General features: G+C 40.7%; 1 protein-coding gene and 1 non-coding gene across 2 annotated transcripts; one reads left to right on the top strand and one right to left on the bottom strand.

Moving 5' to 3' along the window:
• Positions 1–787: 787 nt before the first annotated feature.
• Positions 788–894, bottom strand: LOC141650597 (small nucleolar RNA R71). Its single transcript, XR_012546620.1, has one exon. It is a non-coding gene; the product is annotated as a small nucleolar RNA R71 (small nucleolar RNA).
• An 18,914-nt stretch (positions 895–19,808) lies between these two features.
• On the top strand, positions 19,809–20,348 carry LOC141649027 (uncharacterized). The gene is made up of 2 exons (XM_074457730.1): positions 19,809–19,997; positions 20,079–20,348. The coding sequence occupies exons 1-2, from the start codon at positions 19,809–19,811 to the stop codon at positions 20,346–20,348; spliced, it is 459 nt and encodes a 152-aa protein (XP_074313831.1).
• Positions 20,349–24,889: the final 4,541 nt, after the last annotated feature.

The raw sequence follows: 24,889 nt of genomic DNA, 5'->3' as shown, positions 1-24,889 counted from the left end.
AGTTATAAATTGTGTTTTGATTCGGACGTGACCCAACGACCACACCTTTAATTGTGAACACGAAACGGACCGATCAAAAATGGCGCCGCTGCCGGGGACGGTGTTTGTTTGATTTAGATTTCCTTTTTATTGTTATTAGTTGTGTCTTTCTTCACCTTGGGGAAGTAAAACTCCTCAAGGTTTGTTCTAATTGTTTTTAAGTTGTTTGATATTTTGCATGTCTAGAAGGTCACAAGGTGATTTGTTACCTTTTCACCGTGAAATTGAAAGAACCTTGACGAACAATAGGAGACTTGCTAGAAGGAATTTGAGAGGTATTAGTGAAGTTATTCAACCAACTATTGAGTTCATCAACCCTTTCGCAATAGAAGGAGAGGAGAACCCATTACACAATACCCCACAAAATCAACCTACAATGCCTAAATTCTCGTCACATTCCGTACCCACCGAGGATAACCTACCCAATGGTACTCCTACACCACAACATCTAACCGGAAATTCTATTGCCAAATCCGCCTTTATCCAATTAGTCGAAAGGAGCCAATTTGGGGGGATGCCTAGTGAAGACCCTCATTCTCATATGGAAACCTTTTGCGACTATTGTGATGCAATCTCTCAAACCGGTGTGACTCAAGACCAAATTCGATGGGTCTTATTTCCTTTATCTCTAATCGGCACCGCGAAACAATGGTTGAAGGGCCTTGATAAGGCCACTCTCGGAATAGATTCTTGGAAGAAGTTGGCTCTAGCTTTCTACAAAAAATTCTACCCACCGGAAAAGACTAACATGCTAAGAGCTCAAATTCCGGGTTTTAAGCAAAGGGATGAAGAATCTTTGTATGAAGCTTGGGAGCGGTTCAAGGGAATTTGTCGCTCATGTCCTCACCATGGACTTAGCGAATGGTTCTTGGTACAACAATTTTGGAATGGTTTATATGAAGATTCAAGGAACATTCTCAACATGGGATCAAATGGAATGTTCACCGAAGTTGATGACAATCAAACATGGAACAAGATTGAGGAAATGGCGGTCCATAATTCACAATATAGTAGACCTCGCAAGGCTACTAGAGGAGGAAAGCATGAAGTGGACTCCGTTACTCAATTGGGTGCTCAACTTAGTGCTCATATTGACACAATCAATTTGAAGTTTGAAAAAGCTATGGCTAGACTTGAAGAAGTCTCAAAATCACCAAAGCATCATGTTAATGCCATGACGGCATCCTCATCAATCCCAAGTGGGATATGTGAGAATTGTGGGACTTTGGGACATGACCAAGGTGAATGTAGGGGAACAAATGAACAAGTGAATGCTTTCCAAGCATACAAGAGTGGTACCCCTTATTCCAACTATTACAATGAAAACACCAAATTCCATCCAAATCTCTCATAAAAAAGCCAAAATGTCCAAAACCCTCAAACAACATACACTCCACCACCCATGAGAAACCAAAATCAAAGACCCTTTTACAATCAAAACCAAGGTTACCAAAATCAAAATCCATACAATCACCAAAACGACCAAGGTTTTGATGTCCAAAAAGCGGTCCTCCAAATGCAAATGAATCAACAAGAGTTTTTCACTCAAATGCAAAAAGATAGTCAAGCAAAGGAAACCACCATCAACAACATCCTAGCTCACACCAAGATGTTGGAAACCCAATTGACTCAACTAGCATCTTCAAGCTCACAAAGACAAAAGGGGCAATTACCACCTCAAAGTAATCCCCCAAGACATGAAACGGTTAGTGCCATTCACTTGAGAAGTGGTACAAGGTATGAAGCACCGAAGAAGCAAGTTGAGGATGAAGTTGTGGAAGCTAGTGATAAGGAAGAAATTGTGCAAAACTCCAAAGATGGAGAATCATCAAAAGAAGGAAGTTCAAAGAAAGATGAAGACAAGGTCAAGGAAAAGGAGCCCATTGTGATTAGACTTCCTTTTCCAAGTCGTCAAGCCAAGCCCAAATTTGACGATCAACTTGGAAAGTTCATGGAAATTGTGAAGAATTTGGAAGTCTCGATTCCTTTCACGGAATTAATCAATCACGTGCCGGCCTATGCGAAATACATGAAAGATATCCTCACAAAGAAGAAGTCAATCCGGAAACTTGAGACTATCGCCTTCACTAAGGTGAGTAGTGCAATACTTCAAGGGAGTTCACCTCCAAAACTAAAGGATCCGGGAAGCTTCTCAATACCGTGTACCATTGGCGACACAACGATCAACAAAGCCTTATGTGATCTAGGGGCTAGTGTGAGTGTTATGCCGTACTCGGTGAGTAAAAGGTTAGGGATGGGAGAGCTTAAATGCACCAACATCACACTCCAAATGGCCGATAGATCGACGAAGACACCATTAGGGATATGGGAAGATGTCCCCGTACGAATTGGGAAGTTTTTCATCCCGGTGGACTTTGTCATTGTTGATATGGAGGAAGATTCCAACATTCCAATCATTCTAGGAAGACCTTTCCTACACACCGCGGGTGCGATGATTGATGTGAAACATGGTGAGCTCACTCTAAGAGTGGGAGATGAAAGCATAACCTTTAATCTTGACAAGACTATGAGAGCTCCTCGTTTGCATGAATCGTGTTTCATGATTGATCATTATAGCCGAAAGGATGAGAGGAAGAAATCGGAACTCCAATGGAAGAAGAAAATTGAAGATGCTCCATTCCAAGAGCAAGTGAATTGTGACAAGGAGAGCTTGCAAAGCTCCTCAAAATCAATCAAAGAAGAAAAGGATGGCCTCATCGGCCAAGAGAAGAATTTGGGAGAGTTGTCTCCATCAAATCAAGAAATTTTTAATGATCAACTTAATGAAGTTTGTGGTCTTTGGGACGACGAATTTGAAGGGATTTTTAATCCCTACATTGGTAATGCCATCAATCAAGATCAACAACAAGGGCAAAGGACTATTGAAGACCTGTACCATGATAATGAACAAGCTTTTGATTACTTTTTCAAGGTGTTGAGCAACATCAACAACACCTTGAACATGCCCCCTTGACATCTCATCAAGAATGAGAGTTTGGTGGAGTCCTCCCTAAACCACCATTTGTAAATATTTCTAACTCCCTAACTCGCATTTCAATACTTGTATTACATTTTTGTCATCTTTGGATTTTTATTTACTTTGATCAAGATAATTGTCATGTTTGAGAGAAGTGAGGGAGGGACTAATAATTTCAATTGATGTGTAGTGCTTTAGCTTTGTGTGGGGATGACGATTGCCTAGGCTAAATCATGCCTTAGTAGCGCCCCCACAATGACGAACACGAGATATGAAGAAGAATGAAAGGACGATAAGGGATATGCATTGTACACGGATGGAACTGAATCCGGGTACAAAGGGGTACAATCCGAGCGGATTCAAGAGAATCCGCCCGTTTTCATGCAATCCGAGCGTACTGGGCAGAAGACGCACGTCCCTATGAGATGCAATTTTGAAATATTTTTGACTGTAAGAGAATCCGGGCGTCCTGAGCAGCAATCCGCCCGTCTCTGAAAATCCGTCCGTCTTGGAAAGAAGACGCCCGTCTTCTTTGCTAAGGAAAACAGGAAAAATTTCCTGGACTGAAATCCGTCCGTCTTCTGAAGAATCCGCCCGTCCTGTATCAAGCAAATCCGAGCGTCTTCTCTTGAATACGCCCGTCTTTAGGCGAGTTTTATCAAACCCAGAAAGTGCAGAATCCGCCCGTATTGGGCAGAAACCGGACGGATTGCCCCTGCAGTTTGAATTTTTCGGTCTTTATAAAATCCCTCCCACCTTCATTCATTCATTCATTCATTCATAACACTACTTCAAAACATCAAAACCCTCATCCTCTCCATCACAAAAACAAAATTCCTCAACTACATTCACCAAAATCAAATCAAATCATCCTTCTAACAACAAATTAATCACTCCTTCTTCAATAAAAATCAAAACCAAGCACAAAATCTTCAACCTTTGAGTCGATTTTTGAATTCATAAAGGCAAAGCCTTTCACCTTTAAATCGATTTGGGTACACTACAAATTGAAGATTTTTCATTCTTTTCTTGGTTAATTCATCAATGGCAAGGACTAAGGGAGCAACAAAGGCAACAAAGGCACCAAAGACACTTTCACAAAGGCAAAAGGCTCTTTAAGCAAAGAAAGCATTGGCTATGGTGGTAGCAACACCAAACTTGGAAGTGCAACAACAACAACAACCTTCTATGGGAGCAACAACATCTTCTACTCCGGAAATCAATCAACTTTTGCATTATCCGGAGGTAACTTTTATTTCCGAAACCCATAGAAATACTTTTGCCAAGTTTGCTAGGAAATCATTTCAATCCACTAAATTTATTTGTGAAGACACCTTGGGAAAGTTGGGTGTCCTTGAGCAAACTAGAGCCTTTTTCAAAGCCATGGGGTTAGAGAAATTATTTGAATCAAAAGAATTGACATACCCCTCCCTTACCTTGGATTTTTTGAGTTCTTTGAAAGTCACCAAAGTTGAGAGTAGGGAGAATCTCGAGTTTCGTCTAGCTAATGTTAGTAGACGCATTTCCTTTAGGGAATTGGGTGGAATCTTGGGTCTTAGTGATGAACCGAGTTATTTTAAGAATTATGGAAAGTATGACCCCGACCCTCTTTGGGAGGCAATTTCTGGAAGGAAATTTGAGGACTTTCATGCGAGTCGTGCTCTTTTAGTCCACCATCCGGGCATAAGAGTATGGCACAAGGTCATGGGAAACACCATTATTGCAAGGAAAGATACCAACCATTTCACCAAACTTGATTTTATTCTTCTTGAATCGGCTTTGAACATTGGAAGAGTACACACCAAGCCTTACAATTCTTTGAGGCTCTTGGTAGATAGATGGCTCAACATTGATTGTGGGAAAAAGGGCACTACCGTTATTGTCAATGGCGGCCTAGTCACTATCCTAGCTAAGTACTTTGATCCTAACTTCAACAAGGATAACAAGTACAAAGCAAAGGAGGGTGGTCATCTTGTTGATTTGCATACTATGATACACAAGTACAAGTGGGTTGCCCATAACCCCCTTGACACTAAGTATGGATGGCTCACTAGTGAAGCTAGATCGTTCACTTTGCCTTCAAAGATTTGTCGTCTAAGTGTCCACCGGACCAATTATCTACTTCCCCTTTCTAAAGAGGCCGAGTATATTATCCAACAACAAAAGGGTGAACTTGAAATACCCTCCTCTTCCATTGTCATACCACCTTACCCCTTTGAGTATCAAGAGTTCAAACCGGAAGGAGTTGAAGCTAGAAATGATTATTTAACTCTTCTCATGCAAGCAATGCACAAGCAAGCCTTTGAGGATCGGAAAAATGCTTACTTGGCTCAATATCCGCCCCTCTTACACTTAGCTAGGCAAGGACTACTTGATCCATCATGTCCTTTGCCTAGTTGGGCGGATAGAGAAGTCCTTTTTCCGGGTGCATCTAGGGTCGTTTCGGGTGACAATGAGGTTGTTGGTAATGAAGAAGTTGATGATAACATTGATGAGAAAGCAAGTGAAGAAGGAGAGAAGGATGGTAAAGAAGATGATGAGCAAGATAAGGAAGAAAGTGATGAAGCAAATGAAGAGGGAAGTGGCAATGAGACCACTTCTAATGAGGAAAGTGATGATGGTGATGATATGATGGAAGATTAGCAAGCCTTGGAGGCTCCTACCCTCTCATGGTTTGTCTATATCTCTCTTTGTTTTTAATTATTTTTCTTGATCATTGTTGGAGTAGTCCTAGCACCATAGAGGACTCACACCTCGGTACCATTGAGGTGTTCTCATTTTATTGTTCCCATTTTCAAAATCCAAAATGACAAATTAGTTTCATGTATTGCATAGTGTGTGCATGAACTACACCCATCCTTGGACATTAGCATTAGTGTCTCACTCGGTTTGGGGAAGTTAATGCATACACAACGGGAGGTAATCTAAATTATCCTCTCCGTCATAACAAAAACCATGCATCATGTAGTATAGCTTAGTGTAGATTGCATTTAGTATAGAAATCATGCATCATCTTTGCATAATTTCCATCACTTTGGCCATTGAGGACAATGCCCATATTAGTGTGGGGATGGGAATTCTAACATTTAACTCTTATTCAAAAATCCAAAAAAATTGAAAAATTTCGAAAATTATAAAAATTTGAAAATTGAAAACCCAAAAACATGTTTATTTCCTTTTATAGTCTTGTGTATATTGTTTTGTATATATTGTGTTTGTTCTATCCTTGTTCACATTGATCGACTACGCCACATCCGAGACATGAGGATATTGAAGACCGCATGGTATGATCTTTCCAATCTCCTTTTTCCTCTTTATGTTAATGACTATGTGGCTTTATTTTGATTGATGCGGTATAACAATGTGAACTTAGGACTTGCATTTAGTTTATATGTCATATTAGTTGGTAGAATCATTTGCATTAGGATGTTTATATGCTAGTTGCATCATGGCATGTAGTTGCATGTTAGAAAATTTTGTGAAACCGTCTACTTGGGAAGCTTGACAAGTGTATATAGGCCCTAGTAGATGCTTTTTGTTCTTAAGACTTTGCTTGTTAGAATGCTTGTAAAACACCCTAGGATGTGTCATGCTAGTATCCTTTGACCCATGGATTAAGGCCTAGTCAAGATTACCTCGTGGTGTGATAACTCCTTGGCTACCGTTTATTCCAAGGTGACCCTTGAAACCATGCAACTATCATTCATCCATGTTCTACCACATTTTTGTCAACAAAAGGGAATGGGCACAAAAAGAAATCAATTTGAGTTCAATGAAATGAAAAGTGAAAGAAAGTTTGCAAAAATGCATCAAATGAAAAGAGGAGCAAAAATAGAACTCCTATGCTTCAAATATAAGCCACCCTCACTACATATGGGGTGAATTTGAAAATGTTCAAAAGAAAATGCAAAAAGTTGAAAAATTGTCAAGTGTTGAAAAGCCAAAAATCAAAAGAAATGGCAAAGAAAGTGTTCTCAAATGTCAAATGCCATAAATAATTGGGGGGAAAAACAAAAACAAAGCAAACTCCCAAAGTGAAACTCAAATGTGTATTGATCCCTTTATCCATCATATCCATTTTTGTGCATGGTAGAGAGGGGACGACCCTTCTTCTTGTCTAGGCAAGAGGGGGAATTCCGCGATCCTCCAGTGTTTCTAACACCATAGGGAGTCTACTCTTGACAAAAGCATTAAACGATCGAGGACAAAGGTAACCTAGCTTAACACAACTTGGAGGTGATTTATTGGTATCCTTCTAGGCTTAGTATTTTGAAGAAATTGCATCTATGAAGGAATGTGTACCCTTGAATTGCTTCCCTTGTAGATAATTTCCGCCACTTAGATGAGGAAAGTGGCTATTCTTTTGTAGATGCATCCATTATGTGATTTTGTGTGCTTAATGTTTGGATGTGTCGCCATTTTGGCAAGACCCACCTTGCCTTGCAAGAAGGCATCCTACCTCATGGTTGTCTTGTTGTGAGTTGAAGGGGCGGAGTGAGACCCGCTAATTGTCTCATATCGGCTATGTTATTAGGTTAGTTTAAATAATGGTCCTAGTCTTTGTCACCTCTTTACTCGGGACGAGCAAAGGTTCGGTTTGGGGATATTTGATGTGACCATAATTAGCGTATATTTAGCCCCCGAATTAGCCTTGTTCCCATGCTTTTTAGTGCATATTTGGGTCATTTATTATCTTTAGTTCTTTGTTTTGCATATTCTTTGAGATTTTGATCCCTTGGTAGGAAAGGAGTAAGAATCTTGCATTTTCATGGCAAAACAAGACTAAATTGATTGAATTCAATGACCAAGCATCAAGGAGAGACAAGATTAGAAGGCCTTTGTACATATGATAGTAGATGAGCAATGTTGAGAAAGGATCCTTGAGTCCCCAAGGAAATCCCCAAGGAATTTATGAAGAAAAGGGAAGAAAAGAAGAAGAAGTCTTGCTGAGGCACAATCCGTGCGGATTGTCCACAATCCGGCCGTCCTCCACCTGCACAATCCGTGCGGTTTTCCACCAAGACGCTCGGGTTTGTCCTCCACAATCCGCCCGGATTCTCTCCAATCCGCTCGGGTTCCATCGCCAGAATCCGCCCGTCCCGACCCTAATCCACCCGGATTCCTCTACAGCGCGATTTCCTCTTCTCCAAGCAACAAATAAAGAAGCCCTTCCTTCGAAAAATACCGGCTCCTCCCTGCTCAATCTAAAAAGTGTAATTACTAGTTTAGCCCTTAGTTAACCCTAATGCATCCCCCTAATTTCCACTATAAATACCCCATTAGTCTAATTAGAAGAGCATGTTCTTCTTATCAATAATTAGAGTAGTTAATATCAACCAAATCTCTCTTTAGTTTTGTAATCAACAATTAATCAAGTTCTATTACAAGTTTTATTTCCTTAATCTCTCTTTTGTTCATCCTTTATTTTGGGTAATTGAAGATTATTTGGGTTATTATTGAGAGATTGACAACCTCTCAATCAAGCATCAAGTACTTCTTTTATCTTTGCTTTATTATTGGAATCATTAGTAGGTATAATTCTCTTAATCCCTTTTTAATTATTGTTAATTACTTTCATTTATTCATCATGTTTCATTTTGTTGGTATGATTGACAACCTTGCTAGCATGATCAACATGATAATGAGTGAGTAGTCTCTTAGCTAGGGTTAATGGGTGATTAGGGGAAACCAACATGGGGAATGATTCATGCTTAAATTAATATGCTTTCATGTTTTATTTGCTTGCTTGTTTTGATCTCAACTCATGCACATGTTATATTTGATGAAATGCTAAGCCTATGAATCCTTGCATTTACCACCATCTCCTATCTTTTCAATGAGACTTGTAAGACATAACCCAACTCGAGTCTCATTAGACCATGCATGTTGTTGAGTAGGGAAGATTAAGTCGACTTGTAGGTGTTGTACAATCTAATCGATTCGGCTCCGGGACCCAAAATTTCCTAGGATTGTAAGATATAACCCAACTCAATCCATCACAACAATAATTGCTTGCTTATAATTTGAGAACATGTTTGTATGATCAATTCCCATGATTCCCCTATGATCCCATGACACCCTAGTTCTTTTTAGTCAATTGTTTACACCTCTTTTAATTCATCTTGCTTGTTTATTTCCATTGCTATTTTAGTTAGTGACCTTCTACATCAACCCAAATTGTGACACCCCTAAGACACCACTAGTTTCAATAGAAATCTCATTTCAATACCCGTCCCTTGGGATCCGACCTTTACTTGCCTCTTTACTAATTGTAGAGTTGTTTGTGAAGTTATAAATTGTGTTTTGATTTGGACGTGACCCAACGACCACACCTTTAATTGTGAACACGAAACGGACCGATCACTTGTGCATGTCTTCCTCAGCCCTTTTGATCTGGTTGTCCCCAGCATACCCATCCATAAATGATAGGAGAGCATGTTCAGCAGTGTTGTCTACCAGAATGTCAACGTGTGGCAAAGGGAAGTCGTCCTTTGGACTCGCCTTGTTCAGATCCCTGAAGTCGACGTAAACTCGAATTCTCCCATCTTTCTTCGGTACAGAAATAGTGTTGGCCACCCAGTCAGAGTATTCAAACACTTTGATGAAAACAGCCTTGAACTGTTTATCTACTTCTTCCTTGATTTTCAGGGCCCATTCAGGACGCATCCGGCGTAGCTTCTGCTTCACGGGTTTAGCTCCGGGCTTAATGGGTATCCGGTGCTCCGCAATTTCCCAATCCCGGCATATCTCTCAGAGGACCAGGCGAATACGTCCTTGTATTCGTGGAGGAGGTCAATGAACGGTTGTCTTTCCGAGGGGTCCAGGGTTATCCCTATCCTAAGTTCCTGAGGTGTGTTGTCGGTTCCTACGTTAATAGGTTCGGTCTCCTCAATGATGGGGGTTCTGGTTTCCCGTTTGTCAAGTTCTTTGGCAAGGTGAGGTGGGTAGTCACTCAAGTCGAATTCCTCATAGTCATTCAGAATTGCATTGCAGTTAAATTGAGACGAGTCATAAGCAAACTTAGCGTTCATTAAGTTGACACGAGCGAAAAGCTCGGAGAGGACAGACATCTCGTGGTCGTTCAGAGGTGACACAGCAGAGGAGGTGGCCCCTGGAACAGGCTCCAGGTTGTCACCTTTCATTGGAGTGGGGGTGACCCTAGTAGACTCAGCCTCTGAATCAGCTACAACCTTATGATAAAACAGTGGGAAGGGGACCTTGACTGGGACATCAGGAGTGTTAGGAGCTATGACAGACTCTGACTCCGACTCAGACTCAGATTCAGATTCTTCTTTGCTTCCCTCTTTGAACATAGGGCCTTCTCCAGTTGTGATCTTGAGAATGCGGCCTTGGAGATCTGTCCACTTGACGGTCTTCCTCCAGCCTTGTGTAGCTTTCTCCGGGTCAGTGTCGGAGATCAAGGCAGTTGGGTCAAACTGATTGTCCTTCAGGACGATACTGAAATTGTCCTCATATTCGTGGTGTTTGATGTTATCTTCTCCAAAGAGAAGAGTGACAACTTGTCCGTCGAGGCATGAGGACTGCTTAGACTCGGTTGATGCAGCTTCGGTGTTGTCGGGGATGAAGTAGCGGTCCTAGAAGACTTCCACACCCGGGTACCTGGCCTTGGCAACAGAGTCATAGATCGGCTCCGGAAAGCCATGGTAGAGCTCTGACTCTCCCTCGGGGACAAAGTATCCATTGAGGGTCGGATGATATGGACGGAGGATAACTCCGTGCTTCTTGCGTTTTTGAACTAGGAGGTACATCTCCTGGATATCTTCATCAGTAGGCTTATATCCCAGCCTGAAGGGAATGTTGGGGATCTTAGCCTTTTTCAAGGGAGGTAAGGTGCTCTTCAGTGGAATGAGGGGCAAACCCGGGAAGTAACCCTGGCGCATCATGATGCGGTTGACTGTGAGGTTGGCAAACGGGTCACAATGAAAGGGTGTCGATTCATCAATTATGGCATCCACAGCTTGGAATCCCCACATTTCATTATCATCTTCCTCAATGGTCTGGGAGGCTATTCCCTTTCTCATTACAGCTTTGGTCGGGGAAGCAGGAATCGTGATTGTTTTCCCGTTGAAGGGGACCCTGATTTTCTGGTCGAGAGTCGAGGTAACTGCCTTGACGGCGTGAATCCAGGGACATCCCAGGAGCATATTGAAAGAGGCGTCAATGTCGACCACTTGAAAAATGGTTTGCCTTTCCAGCGGTCCGGTTGCGACAGTCAGAGTGATAAGCCCCACAACCTTGCGACGAGTGCCGTCGTAGGCGCGTACTCCTTGATTTGTCGGGACCAAATAAGCTTCCTTAATACCCAGTTACTGAGCAGTCTTGAGGGGAATGACATTCACTACGGATCCATCATCCACAAGGACCATGGGCACATTCATCTTGAGACATTGTACGGTAATGTAAAGGGCAAGGCTATGATTGGCTCCGAAAGGAGGGATATCTTCGTCAGAGAAGACGACTGGGTTGTTCAAGTCAGGGGCGTCCCTTGTCATATGTGCCACTATTTCTTCGGGGGAAGAGGTGGAGGGCACAGTTAGTTTTCCCAAGGCCTGTAGCAAAGCCTGTCGATGTTCAAAGGACGTCGCGATCAGTTGCCAGATCGAGATCTCGGCTTTTGCCTTCTGAAGCTGTTTGAGGATTGAATTCTCTGGGGCCTTCGGTTGAGTGTCTACTTCCGGAACAACTTGGTCGTTTGTTGTTGGAACGACCGTTGAACTGTTCGGGTTCTGATAGGGGCGTCCGGACCGGGTAAGGTGACCGATCTCTTTCGCCCTTTTCTCTTTCCCTGGGATAATATAGACATCTTCAACATCGTCTCTCCAGATGCCATTGATTTCAGGATCTCGAAGGCACCTTGGAGGGGTATTCCTTGGAGGCAGTTTTTGTGAGGGATATTTCTGTGAGGTTATTTTTGTGAGGGTAATTTTTGTGTGTTTGATTATTGTGAGGGTGATTATTGTGAGGATAATTATTGTGAGGTGCATGCCAGAATGGTCGCGGGAGCAATCCGTCTTGGTGAGGGTAGTTTTGGGCGCTCGGGGGACTCTCCCTTGAGCGTGGTGGTGGAGGATTAAAGATAAGTCGACGGTAGGCATCGTCAAGTCGGGTAATCCTCTCGGAAAGGCTGGCTATAGCTTCCTCAACCTGTTGGAACATGGTGAGCATAGTCGCGACACTGAACACAAATACCCCGTCTGAGGGATCTTTCTCCAAGGCATTCACCTCGTCATCAATTGGCAGGATGAGGTGAGAGAAGTCCAGAGTTGGCTCATCGTTGGAGATGGCGTGGATTCCCAGAGGATTTGTTTTGTTGTTTGGCTTAGTTGGTGGGGGTAAAGGCAAATCCCCTTCTCAATCATGTCTTGGATGATGTGTTTGAGTTTGAAGCAGGTTTCGGTATCATGCCCTTTCCCTTGATGGTACTGACAGTAGGCATTGGGATTCCAGAAGCAGGATTTCTTAGCATCGATCGGATCTGGGGTGGGTCCGATTGGTTGTAACTTTCCCTGGTCCATGAGCCTCTTCAGGGCACTTGCATAAGTTGACCCTATATTAGTGAACACTCTCTAGGGGCGTTCAGCTCTCTTAGCAGATGGTTCAACGAGGTTGATCTCATCGATCTTGTTTGTTTGGCCATAAGGGCGAGACCCGGTTGAGGCGGATCCTTGGTAGCCTCTGCCAGTGGTCTTGGCTAGGACACCCTTTCGGAGGCCATCTTCAATGCGTGTTACTAAAATTTGCAGATTCTGGAAGATCTTTATATTTTGGTACCTCAGTAAGTTGGCATACACTGGGCGGAGATTGTTGACGAACTTTTCCACCAAAGTTGACTCACTCGGCTTGCTGACAAGCTGAGTACTTACCCTCCTCCAACGGGTTAAGAACTCGGTGAATCCCTCCTTGTCGTTCTGGGTTAGGACCTTAAGGGTACGGGTATTGGCTTGGATTTCAACATTGTCAGCGTATTGCTTAGAAAATTCAACCGCGATCTCATCCCAGGTAGTAAGGTTCTTCGGGTCGAGGGAGTAGCACCACTGACGAGGGATCGGTTCCAAGGATGATGGGAAGATCCAGGTGAAGAGTTCCTGTTTGACCCCTTTTGATCGCCATATAGTCTTTGAAGGCACGGATATGATTGAGCGGGTCCTCCACTCCTTTGAACTTAGGTACATCAGTCAGGGTAAAGTTGTCAGGTAATTGATCCCCAACAGGTTCGAACCTTCGGTTGTTCTCAAGATGGATATTGTTACCCCGTGCTAGGAGCTGTTCTTCCAAGAGCTTTAGCCTCTTCTCAGTTTCAGTCAGAGGTGGAGTATTATGTTCTCCAGCTTCCTTCTTTTCCAGGGCTTCGATACGGGTCTCAAAGCGATCCAAGGTGACCTTAAGAGCAGTGAGCAGGCTGGCTAGGTGATCGGTCGTGACATCTCTGTTGTTATCATTGTTGTTGGACGAAGCTGAAGACGAGGCCATGGCTCTGAGGCAGAAAAACGGCTCACATTAAAAACTCAATCCGACACGGTTCAAAGACTGAACGCAGACAACACACGGAAGAGACAAAGATCAGACTCAACAGAACGAGGATGACCATGCGTGGTACCTCGGTGCTGACTCGATTTATGACGTGACGGTGTTGACCGAACTTTTAACACGTGTCCAATGTAACGGCGTGATGCCATTGGACGAATCTCGTGGTGAGACGACTCATAAGTAAAGACCCATAATTATGTTTGCTTCGACTCGATAGACACGAGGCGGAATTGGAATGGTGGACTGAAGTTTTCGAAAATAGAAATTTTCAAAAAGATTCATTTGTCACTTTGCGGACGGCTTCCGAAGATAGAGATCTCCGTAAGTCGGTCAGTTGAAAGGGTTGTCTTGAGTTTATTTTCAAAAGACGGTTTTGAGTTTGAATCGGCTCGGAAAACAGTGTATTGCCTCCCAAGACGGTTTTGAAATTCAAAATTGTATGTTTTGAAAATCAAGTTTGGAAAGTTTGAAGAGGTCTCGGGGATGGTGCATGGTCCTCGGGATCTCGAAAGTGTCTCGAGAAAAGGGTGTGTGCTTTTCTCGGGTTTTGAAAGAGCCATTGTCGGCGCGAAACGGGGTAAAATCCGTGTCTAGACGCGGCGATTATAACGGCGTAAAAAGGTAATTTAAAATGGTTGTAGAAAACCGAGTTTGAAAATCGTCATTACGACGGCCTAGAAAGGCGTGTTGAAATGGTTGAAAAAACTGGGTTTGAAAATCGTCATTACGACGGCCTAGAAAGGCGTGTTAAAATGGTATTAAAAAACCGGGTTTGAAAATCGTCATTACGACGGCCTAGAAAGGCGTGTTAAAATGGTTGTAAAGAACCGGGTTTGAAAATCGTCATTACGACGGCCTAGAAAGGCGTGTTAAAATGGTTGTAAAGAACCGGGTTTGAAAATCGTCATTACGATGGCCTAGAAAGGCGTGCAACGGTCGGCGAAAGACCGAGGTTTGAAATGGCCATTATAACGGCGCAAAAAGTTGTTTTTTTTTTAAAGATTTAAAAAATGACACGGAAGGACTTATGATCAAGTAGCACATAAGAACTCACAATTCATTATATTATGCATTATGCTGACACGGGTTTTGGCTTAGAAGGGTGGGTTACACACCAAGCAATCAAACCCCGATTTGCGAGAGGGATACCAATCCAAACAAAATGTGTAAGGAGGGTGCCCTAGCCTCGTGCTCGAAAGTGATGAAAGCTCTTTGACGAAACAGAAATGTGCAACGTCAACGGTATGCTTGACTCAATCGGGATTCGAAACACGGGGCTGAGAAAACTCACGCCGACAAGACGAGACAATTGGTCGATGAAGGTTAGGCTGTGGGCCCGGACAAGTAACCCGACCGTGACCGTAATATCATTTAATGCATTCCAACCAAGACCTCGTTCGAGTCTCACCATCTAGGGATCACAAAGACACAAGTGTCCTAGTTTTCCCCAGCGGAGTCGCCAATCTGTGGACATGGCCCACCTGCAGGTCCTGTTCGATCTGCGGACGTGCAGCGGTCTTTTTGAAAGCCACGCTCGGCGGCGTCAAAATGCTTTCGACCGGATCATTTTAGATCGGTCGGTTTCGTCTCGGTAAGAGTATCAAAACGATTAGAGATGTTCGGAGTCGCCACCAAGCATTTATGGGATGCTTGGAACCCGTTCGAAATCAACTTTATACCTCGGTCAAATCGAAGCACAAAGCAGCGTTTGACATAGGTACTAAAGATAAGGAAATCGTCCCTCTTTAGCATCCTATCTCTAGAATGACTCTCGTACGCCCTGGATAAGGTCATCCACTATCCAAAGTTTCTGAGTAAGAGGTGAAGGTACGTATTAGGAAGCCCTTTAATCAGACACCCAATCCCGCCCGCGGTAGCGGCCTCTACTGATCGATCTTGGTTGGTTGAATGCAAAAGTCGATAAAACGGTTTAAATGCATGAATGCGCATCCAATAATTTAAAACTAACATGTGAGAGCTTTCTAAGTCGGCTGATTTAATCCAAGCATCAAGTATAAGATGTCGAGTTGGATTTATGCTTGATTTGCATGTAAGATGGAAATTAAACATCCATTTACCGTTTTAGGTTTATGGTGCATAACGTGATCCATTTGTCTTAGTAAAACAATTTGCAAATATGATTTTGAATGAGCAAATAGTCAACTGATTTGAGGAACGGAACTCGAATATTCATCATTATTTGACCCGATTTGATTTGAGGAACGGGACTCGAATAATCATCATTATTTGATGATATTCAGTGTCGGGTTCGACTTTGGACAAACTTGACATGAATAGTTTTGAAAATGATTATGAACTAATTGTTTTAAGTTCATTTGAATGTAATTATTCGATACTCATCATCGTACCCGGGTTAACATCCAGCATGGTATGTAGAACCAAGGATAACTCTGTGTTGGTGACTAATATGCTTGTTTTGAAAATGTAAAGAAATGATGAAAGGCTTTAAAATACCTCCCAAAAATGAAATAAAAGGTTTTAAAATACCTTTTAAATGTTATTAACCAAATATTATCACCGAAACACGGATTTAACCGTCATGGTATGAGGAACCAAGGGTGAAAAGATGTTTTATGGTTAAAACAAATAAAATGAAATAAAAGGGTTCGAAAATATTTGAAATAATAAAAACCGGTTGTAAATATGGAAATGAATTAAAGGGAAATGACGAGAACAAACACGGTTGATTTCTGACCTGGACACCCCATTGAGGCGCGGGCAAACCGGCGAACCAAGGGGCTTCTGTCTCAGGCCAAAAATCAGCTTTGGCTCGTTTATTCCATGTTTTGGTTCATGTTAAGCATGTTTTAGCATGTTATAGTCATGAAACAAATAAAAACATGATGAAAGAAGGATTTTTACACCCTCATACTTACATGTTTGGTTATGGCGAGTGACCGACGTAAGCGTAACAACTCGTTTGGTCGGAAAAAACTCGGTTTAAAATCGTTTTGGTAAGTAAAAAAGAGTGTTTTAAGATTAGTGACGGTGTAGTGGTCGAAGTGGTCGGTCAAGTGATTTAATGCACGATGACGGTACCAAACAATGTGTAAGGCTTGTATTTACGATCGGTAGGTCGTAAATACGCGTCGGATTGTGACTTAAGAAGTCGAGTCGAGAATTTTAAGGGAGAAAAGAGGGGGCGGACACTCGCGTGAGTTCTCAAATGTGGGCATTTGAGGGGTATTTATAGGAGAATGAGTGGTTGTGTGAGTTTTGAGTGACGTGGCCACCTGCACGTCGCAGGTCTTCGAGTTGTCTTGTCGCTTTCACACAAGAGCAATCATAATTTGTTCTATCCTAGGATTTGTAGTCATATGTTTGGTACTTGACCATTCATAAATCCGGGAAATCTTAGCATAGAAGGTTTTGAATGTTTGTTTTTGTTGTTGACTCGGTTTGACTCGTTGTTGGAGTCAGGATTTGAATTTTTGAGTCGGTTTTTGGTCCGATGTTGGTTTTCATTCTAGTTAGTGTCATTGCGACCCCGTCGTCGTTCATTAAACACTCCAGGTATTTTTGAAATGTTATGAAATGCTTTATTTTCGAAATCGTTTTAAGTTTTCCGACGTAAAGTTGTACACAAACTGTCGATCAAACGCCGCGATTCCAAAGCATGTTATAGTCCGATAATCATTGGGTGTTTGTTGGAGTCTCAGCAGATACTGGGTATCTACATGTCTATTCCTATCAAGTGTGACAGTCAAGCCGATATTCACATTGCCAAGAACCCAGTCTTCCATGAGAGGACCAAACACATTGATCTTGATTGCCACTTTGTGAGAGAGCAGCTGCAGGCTAGTTTGATTACTTTATCCTACATCCCTACTACTGTTCAGCCAGCTGATATTCTTACCAAGTCCCTGCCTGGCACCCATCATCACAATTTGCTTTTTCTTCTAAGTGTTTACTTGATTAAGAATTTAACTTTCGAAAAAACAAAGTTAACATTGAGAGAGAAAGCTAGAGAGAGAAAGCTCTAAAATTCTAACCTAAAAGTTAACAATGACGGCTGTTAAAGCAACGCAAAATCATTTTTCTCCTTTAATAACTTCATCTTCTTCACTGAAAAATGCTCAAAAATCACAAAAACATGTTACTATCAGTGGTAGGAGTCATGAACGTCCGAAGGTTACTACCTTTAAGGCTCCATCATCTTTTGATGCAAGGAAAACTCGGTCTATGCACGATATTCAGGGTTTCCCTGTCTTACAGCTCCCTAAAGATGAAGTGCAGGAAGTCACTGAGGATGATGGTGAGCTACAGGAAGATTGGATACTTCACCATGAAGGAAATGGCATCCCAGTTATGCCAACAATCCATGACAAGGAAGTACCTGAAGAGCTCTTACAGTTTACCCATGATGATATCAAAACAGAGGTAGAATTTTGGTCTCATTCTGTTATGTGTTACATTTTGGGTGCAAACCCTTTCTGGGCAATGGTAGAGGATTATATTTATCATGTCTGGGGTAGGTTTGGGGTTGAAAGAGTTTCGTTTCTCGACAATGGGGTCTTTATTGTTAGATTTACTAAAAATGAGGATAGGGAGGCCTTGTTACACTCTGGTTACTATCTTTATGACAATGAACCTCTTGTTATTAAGCCATGGACTGTGGATATGGAGCTTGTTAAGGCAAAAGTTGATGTTGTTCCTGTATGGGTGAAACATTTTAACATTCCTCTGAAATTTTAGGGGAGTTGTTTACCAGCAATTACAGGTTTGGTGGGTAAGTTTGTTAAGAAGGACCAAGAGACTCATGGTAAAACTCGTTTAAGCTATGCTAGGGTTATGGTGGAATTGTCCATGGATCAGAGTCTACCTGCCAAAGTCAAGTTTTTGGATGAGTCTGGGCATATGGTTTTTGTGCCTATTGAGTATGACTGGAAACCTATCTCATGTACCAGCTGTAATGGGATTGGGCATAATGCTGCACAGTGCAAGAAACCTGTTAAACAAATTCCTAAGCCTAAACAGCAATAGAATCAAGTTTGGAGGCCATTTAAGACACGTATGGTTCAAGATGCAGTGGTAGAACCTGCGACCACCTCTCCCATACTAACTCCAACCAATTTTCCTCCTCCACATACTGTTAGATCTGTTCCCATACAGTCTACTTCAGCAAAAAATATCATGAGGTTGAATAGGCAGGAGACTATGGTGGGGGTGAGACTCTCTGCCAAATTTAGCAAGTACTCTTTCTAGATGCACTAAACAACTCTAATGCTTCCAGGGGGTAGTAGAGAGTGGAAAGGACCCTCCTGGAGGCACTCTCAATGCATAGTATATGATTTTAGAACGTGAGGGGTCTAAATGACCTGAATAAGCAGAAAGTGGTTAAATGGTTTATGCACAATAATGGGGTAGGCTTGTTTGGCTTATTAGAAACTAAACTGAAACCTGGATCTTTAATGAATAAAAATACTTCAATTTGTGATGGATGGAGCATTTCCACTAACTGCAGTTGGCATAGAGGAGGTAGAATTTGGATAATGTGGAAACCTGATTGTTTTGATGTTAATTTTATTTCCTACAGTGCTGAGCATATCCATATGGTAGTATGTTCTAGAGTTAATAATAAGACCTTCCAGCTTACAATGATATATGCTTTTAATGATTTAGAGGAAAGGGTGGCTTTATGGAATACTCTGAAGGAGATTTCCCTTAACTGTATTGATCCTTGGTTGTGGTTAGGGGATTTCAATACTGTTATGTCACCAGTGGAGAGATTAGGGGTAGTACAACTGATGCTGAAATGGCACATTTCCAGGATTGTGTTTCTATTTGTGGCATGGAAGATATACCTTCAACTGGAGCTTTGTTTACTTGGTCTAATAAACAAAATCCTTCTAATAGAGTCTATAGTAGGTTGGATAGGGCAATGGGAAATCAAGCATGGTTGGATGGGTTTGATGATAGTTATGCACACTTTCACCCTGAAGGCTTGTTTGACCATTGCCCCTGTACTGTGTTGGCTAAACAAACTACTTTGGGTTGCAAGAAAAACTTCAAGTACTTCAATATGTGGGGATCTGCTAGTCAGTTTAAAGATATTTTGAGGACTGTGTGGAGTCTCAAGTTTCAAGGCCCCAGAATGTTCTCCTTCATTAAGAAATTAAAAGCTTTGAAGCCTGCTTTGAAGTGTCTGAATATGAGTTGTTTCTCTGATATAGAAAATAGCACTAATATTGCAGCTCTGGCCCTTGAGAATATTTAGAAGTTGATGGTTGATAACCCTGGTGATCCTGATTTATTGCAGCAGGAAATGGATATGGCTCAGGACCTAAGAGAACTTATCTCATCCAGAGATAGTTTTTTGATTCAAAAAGCCAAAATTCAGTGGTCCTTGGAAGGTGATCTGAATACTAATTACTTTCATCATGCTATTAAGAAAAGAATTCACCTAAATAAAGTGTTCCAAATTGAAGATATGGATGGACTTTTACGTACTGATGGAGAATCTATTTAGGCTGCTTTCTTAACTTATTATCAGAACCTCTTAGGGTCTCATACCGTGACTAACAGAGTGAATCAGACTGTAGTGAGACAAGGAGCTTGTTGCACTGTTGAGCACTGGAACATTCTGATTAAACCTGTTACAGCTAAAGAGGTCAAGCATTGTTTGTTTAGTATCCCTAAAGGGAAATCTCCTGGACCTGATGGTTATGGTAGTAAATTCTTTAGGGATGCTTGGGATATTATAAGAGATGAGATTTGTGCAGCAGCGATAAATTTCTTTGATTCTGGCAAACTCTTGTCTTAGATTAACTCTACCATTATCACTCTTATCCCAAAGATGGAAAGACCAACCACTGTCAAGCACTATTGACCTATTTCTTGTTGTAATGTGATTTACAAAACCATTTCAAAACTTATTTGTGCTAGGCTTGCTTTGATCCTTCCTGACATCATTAGCAGGAATCAAGGAGCATTTGTTAAGGGAAGGAGCATACTTGAAAACATCCTGATATGCCAGGATCTAGTTAGACTGTATAATAGGGGTATGACATCTCCTAGGTGCATGTTTAAACTAGATTTGCAGAAGGCTTATGACACAATAGAATGGAAGTTTGTGGATCAGTTGCTTACAACTCTTAAATTTCTAATAAAATTCCAACAACTGATCATGGTTTGCCTTACTACTCCTACTTATACTTTAAACCTTAATGGAACTCATTTTGGTTATTTTCCTGGGAAAAAAGGTCTGAGGAAGGGGATTCTCTTTCTCCTCTCTTATTTTGTATTTGTATGGAGTATCTTACAAGAATTATGAATTATGCACCTGATAAGTGGTACTTTAGGTATCATCCTTTATGTAAGAGTCTCAAGCTGAATCATCTTCTATTTGCTGATGATCTTCTGATGTTTTGCAAAGGAGACACTCAGTCTATCATGTTGCTCCTTAGAGTTATAGCTACCTTTTCTACAGCTTCTGGTTTGAAAGTTAATGCTGCCAAATCTAAAGTTGTGTTCAATGGGGTGCCTACTAGCTTGAAAGATGATATTATTCAAGTCTCAGGATTTCAAGAGGGTACTTTGCCTTTTAAGTATTTGGGAGTCCCAATTCAATCTGGAAGATTACTAAGGAAGGATTGCAGAGTTCTCACTGATAAAATTGTTAGGAAAATCAGAGGTATTGGGGCAAGGAAGCTTAGTTATGCAGGGAGGCTAGTACTTATTAACTCTGTGCTAAATACCTTGCACAATTACTGGGCATCTATTTTCCTAATACCTAAGTGTGTGATCCATCAAATTGAAGCTATTTGTCGAAATTTTTTGTGGGAAAGTGGCACTGACTATAACAGGTCCCCTTTGGTTGCTTGGTCTGATATCTGTTACACGAAGAAAGAAGGTGGTTTGAGGATTAAAAATGCTGGGGTGTGGAATGTTGCTAGTGTGGGGAAGCTGGTGCATTGGCTATATACCAAAGCTGATAGATTGTGGGTCTTGTGGATTGATCATGTGTATCTAAAAGGAGCTGATTGGTCTAGTTATCAACCACCTCCAGATGCTAACTGGAACTGGAGGAACATATGTAAAACTAGGGAGCTGCTGTCTGGTGGTTATCAGGGTAATCACTGGGGGATGCAACCTACTATTATTGGTTATACTGTCAAGTCTGGATACTGTTGGTTACAGGGAACACACCCCCCTGTCCAATGGTACAAGGAAGTTTGGGATCCGTGGAATATATCTAAGCAGGCGTTTATTGGTTGGCTGATTCAAAGGAAAGCTTTGAATACTCGAGTTAAGCTAGCACAGTTTGGAGTCTGTCTCACTGATAGGTGCTTGTTGTGTGAAAATACTGTAGAATCACATGAACACTTGTTCAATGACTGTGCTTACAGTTCAAGGGTGATTGCAGGGGTAGAACATTGGTTGCATCTTACTCTCAATGGTAGAGTTGGTTATTCCCAGACTCAGGTTAAAACCTGTAGGATGGCTAAGATGGCAATCTGGTATAACATATGGAATACAAGAAATGTTTGCAGGCTGGAACATAGAGTGAAGAGGCCTTATATATTAGTCAAAGAAATTACAGCACAAGTACATTAACGTGTCATTCAAAAGATTGATAGAATAGGTGCTTTGAAGGATAGAGATTAGTTAGCAATGTTAAATATTCATCTCATATAATGATGTAGACTATCTCAATAGTTTACTATGAAAGTACTATCATGTAATGGTTTTCTATTTTAATACAAAAGCTCACATTTAACCAAAAAAAAAAAAAGAATTTAACTCGATTTATTTGCAAAATAATTTTAATATTGCGAAAAGTTAATTTGAAATAATGAAGCACATGTGTATATATAGTAGAGTAGACAACTAAGGTTTGATCGAAACCCTAATAGTGCCGTGAGGCATGATGATTTGTTTCATAAGAAACAAATCTTCTCTTCCCTTAAATTAATCCACAAAATATTTCAATTAAGTAAATAGGATAAATCTAAATAATTGTTTAAGATAAAAATATCCTATGACAATCTATTCTAGATTTAACCTAGTAGATTACTTATGCAAGGAGTATACTCGATATGAGAGACGGCTCATAAGCCCAACTCATTCGAAACCCTAGTCGAAATAAGGAGTGTGGATTTAGGGTATGTGTTTGGACAATTTAGCAAATACTAGGTAGCATGAAGACTCATAAGTCGTTTTACTAACCAATAGGATACATATAAATTATTCAACCTAATTGTACCCGTAACTCATCTCAATCATACACACACATATTTTCGAAAATATATAAATGATTTGAGCTTTTGAAAATTGATTATAAAACCTTAAAATCGTGCCTTCAAAATGCAACCTAAAATTATAGAATAAGTGACTATTACATTAAGCTTGGTAAGTAAAGTTATAGGTGAAATAGCTATAACTTTACCTTCCCAATATTACTTCCAAAGGTTATTAGATGATATCCTATACTAGCTAATCTTCCTGGAGATCTTCAGTAATAGGATCATCTCTTCATCTTGATCATAAGCTGTTCATCTTGAGCTTCTTATAGACTTGATCATGCCTTTTGCTTGAGTGATCATCATACTTGTGATTGAACTAGTCACAATGATGCTTTAGGAATCTTCAATATTATAGCTCAAGCAGCTATAACATTACTTCAATGATGCTTCACAAATCTTCAAAGTTATAACCATGGATACTATAACATTGCTTGCTATTATTGTAACCTTTATTCAATCTAACAAAGACTAACAAACGATTATGCGCAAAGAGTATATACATTATAAAGAACACTTGTCATTATCAAAACAAATCATATAACTATATGGTCCAACATGTGCCTATACCACCCTACCCTAATGCCCACCAACCCTACGTCCCACACTATCTAAATAAACCCCCAATTATGGAAACCTTGATGGGGATGATGAAACACGTCGAAATCGGGGTGCACCGGGGGCATGTTGATAACTACTTGGCCACCCTCCCTACTACTTCATGGCCCAAAAAGGGTATATTGACCCGAATAGACTCTTGCCTTCTTGGGCACAACCGCAGCTCTTATTCCCGAACCAAGGCAATCAAGGCAACCAAGGTTAACAAGTGGACCAAGGAAATCAAGTAAGGGATTTTGGGGATTACAACAACTATGATGATGATGATTGTGATTTTGGCGGCTAGAGACTCTTAGCCATGGTGAACGACAATTGTATGATACCTCCGCTCCTCTCTCTCATGTATAGTTTACATTGTATTATATCTTAGGTTAGCTTGCACTATAGTTTACTTATCATTCTCATCTACACTTGCATTTAGTTATATGTATACATTCATCTTGCATCCATATAGATAATTCATACAACATAGTTGATCATATAGCCTAGATTTGTATTTGTAATTGTAATATATTTCATATCACATTTGCATTAGGTAGTACATATAGTTAGTTGCATTTAGTTAATTACATCTTGCATTAATGCGTGGTCACTCATGACCAAATCCCTTTCGTCCTACACTTGCAATAGTGTTTAATTCGGTTTGGGGAGGTTTGATCATAAGTAATCCAAGCTAATTTAAATTAGCTTCCCAATTAATAGAACATGCATCACTTTAAATTAACTTAGTGTAGTTCCATCATTTGTAATATATGTCATCTAGATAGTTGCATCTACTTAGAGCATGCATTCATCCATATCATGCATTGCATTGCATCTTGCATCTGTATTTCAATTTTCAATATTTAAAAATAGAAAAACATGTCTTTTCTTTTTATTTCAGACTCCTACCATGTACATTGAGGACAATGTCCAAAATAAAGTGGGGGATGGGAATTTATATTCCAAAAAACATATAAAAATTTGCAAATTTAGAAAAATCTCAAACATATGTCTTTAATTTTATAAAAACCAAAACACATAAAAATTTAAAAAATCTCAAAAGGCAAAAACACGTTCTTTACTTTAGTAGTGTAGAATTGTATATACTTGTGTGTATTGTTCTCTTCTAATATAGGTACAACACTCCATTTGAAGCATATCCTAAGAGAATAGGAAGACCGCATGGCATGATCGTTTTAACCCCTTTCTCCCTTCCATTTCTTTTTATTTATATGGAGGGTAGACCATACGTTTATGAGGATGTTGTGGAGTTTTTGTGCCTATGTGTTGTTAGGAGCTTGCATTTAGATTGTATGAAATTTAGCTTGATAGTTGCATTTGAATTAGACTTGTATATATGTTAGTTGCACCATGGCATGTAGTAGCATTTATGCAAAAGTTTTGAAATGCCTAATTAGGAAACTTGACAAGTGTACATGTGCCATCATAGATACTCTTTTTC

The sequence above is a fragment of the Silene latifolia genome, chromosome 3 (genome assembly GCF_048544455.1).
Source record: "Silene latifolia isolate original U9 population chromosome 3, ASM4854445v1, whole genome shotgun sequence".
NCBI classification, from domain to species: Eukaryota; Viridiplantae; Streptophyta; class Magnoliopsida; order Caryophyllales; family Caryophyllaceae; genus Silene; species Silene latifolia.
Note: the sequence above shows the minus strand (reverse complement) of the source record. Positions and strands in the feature narration are given on the sequence as shown.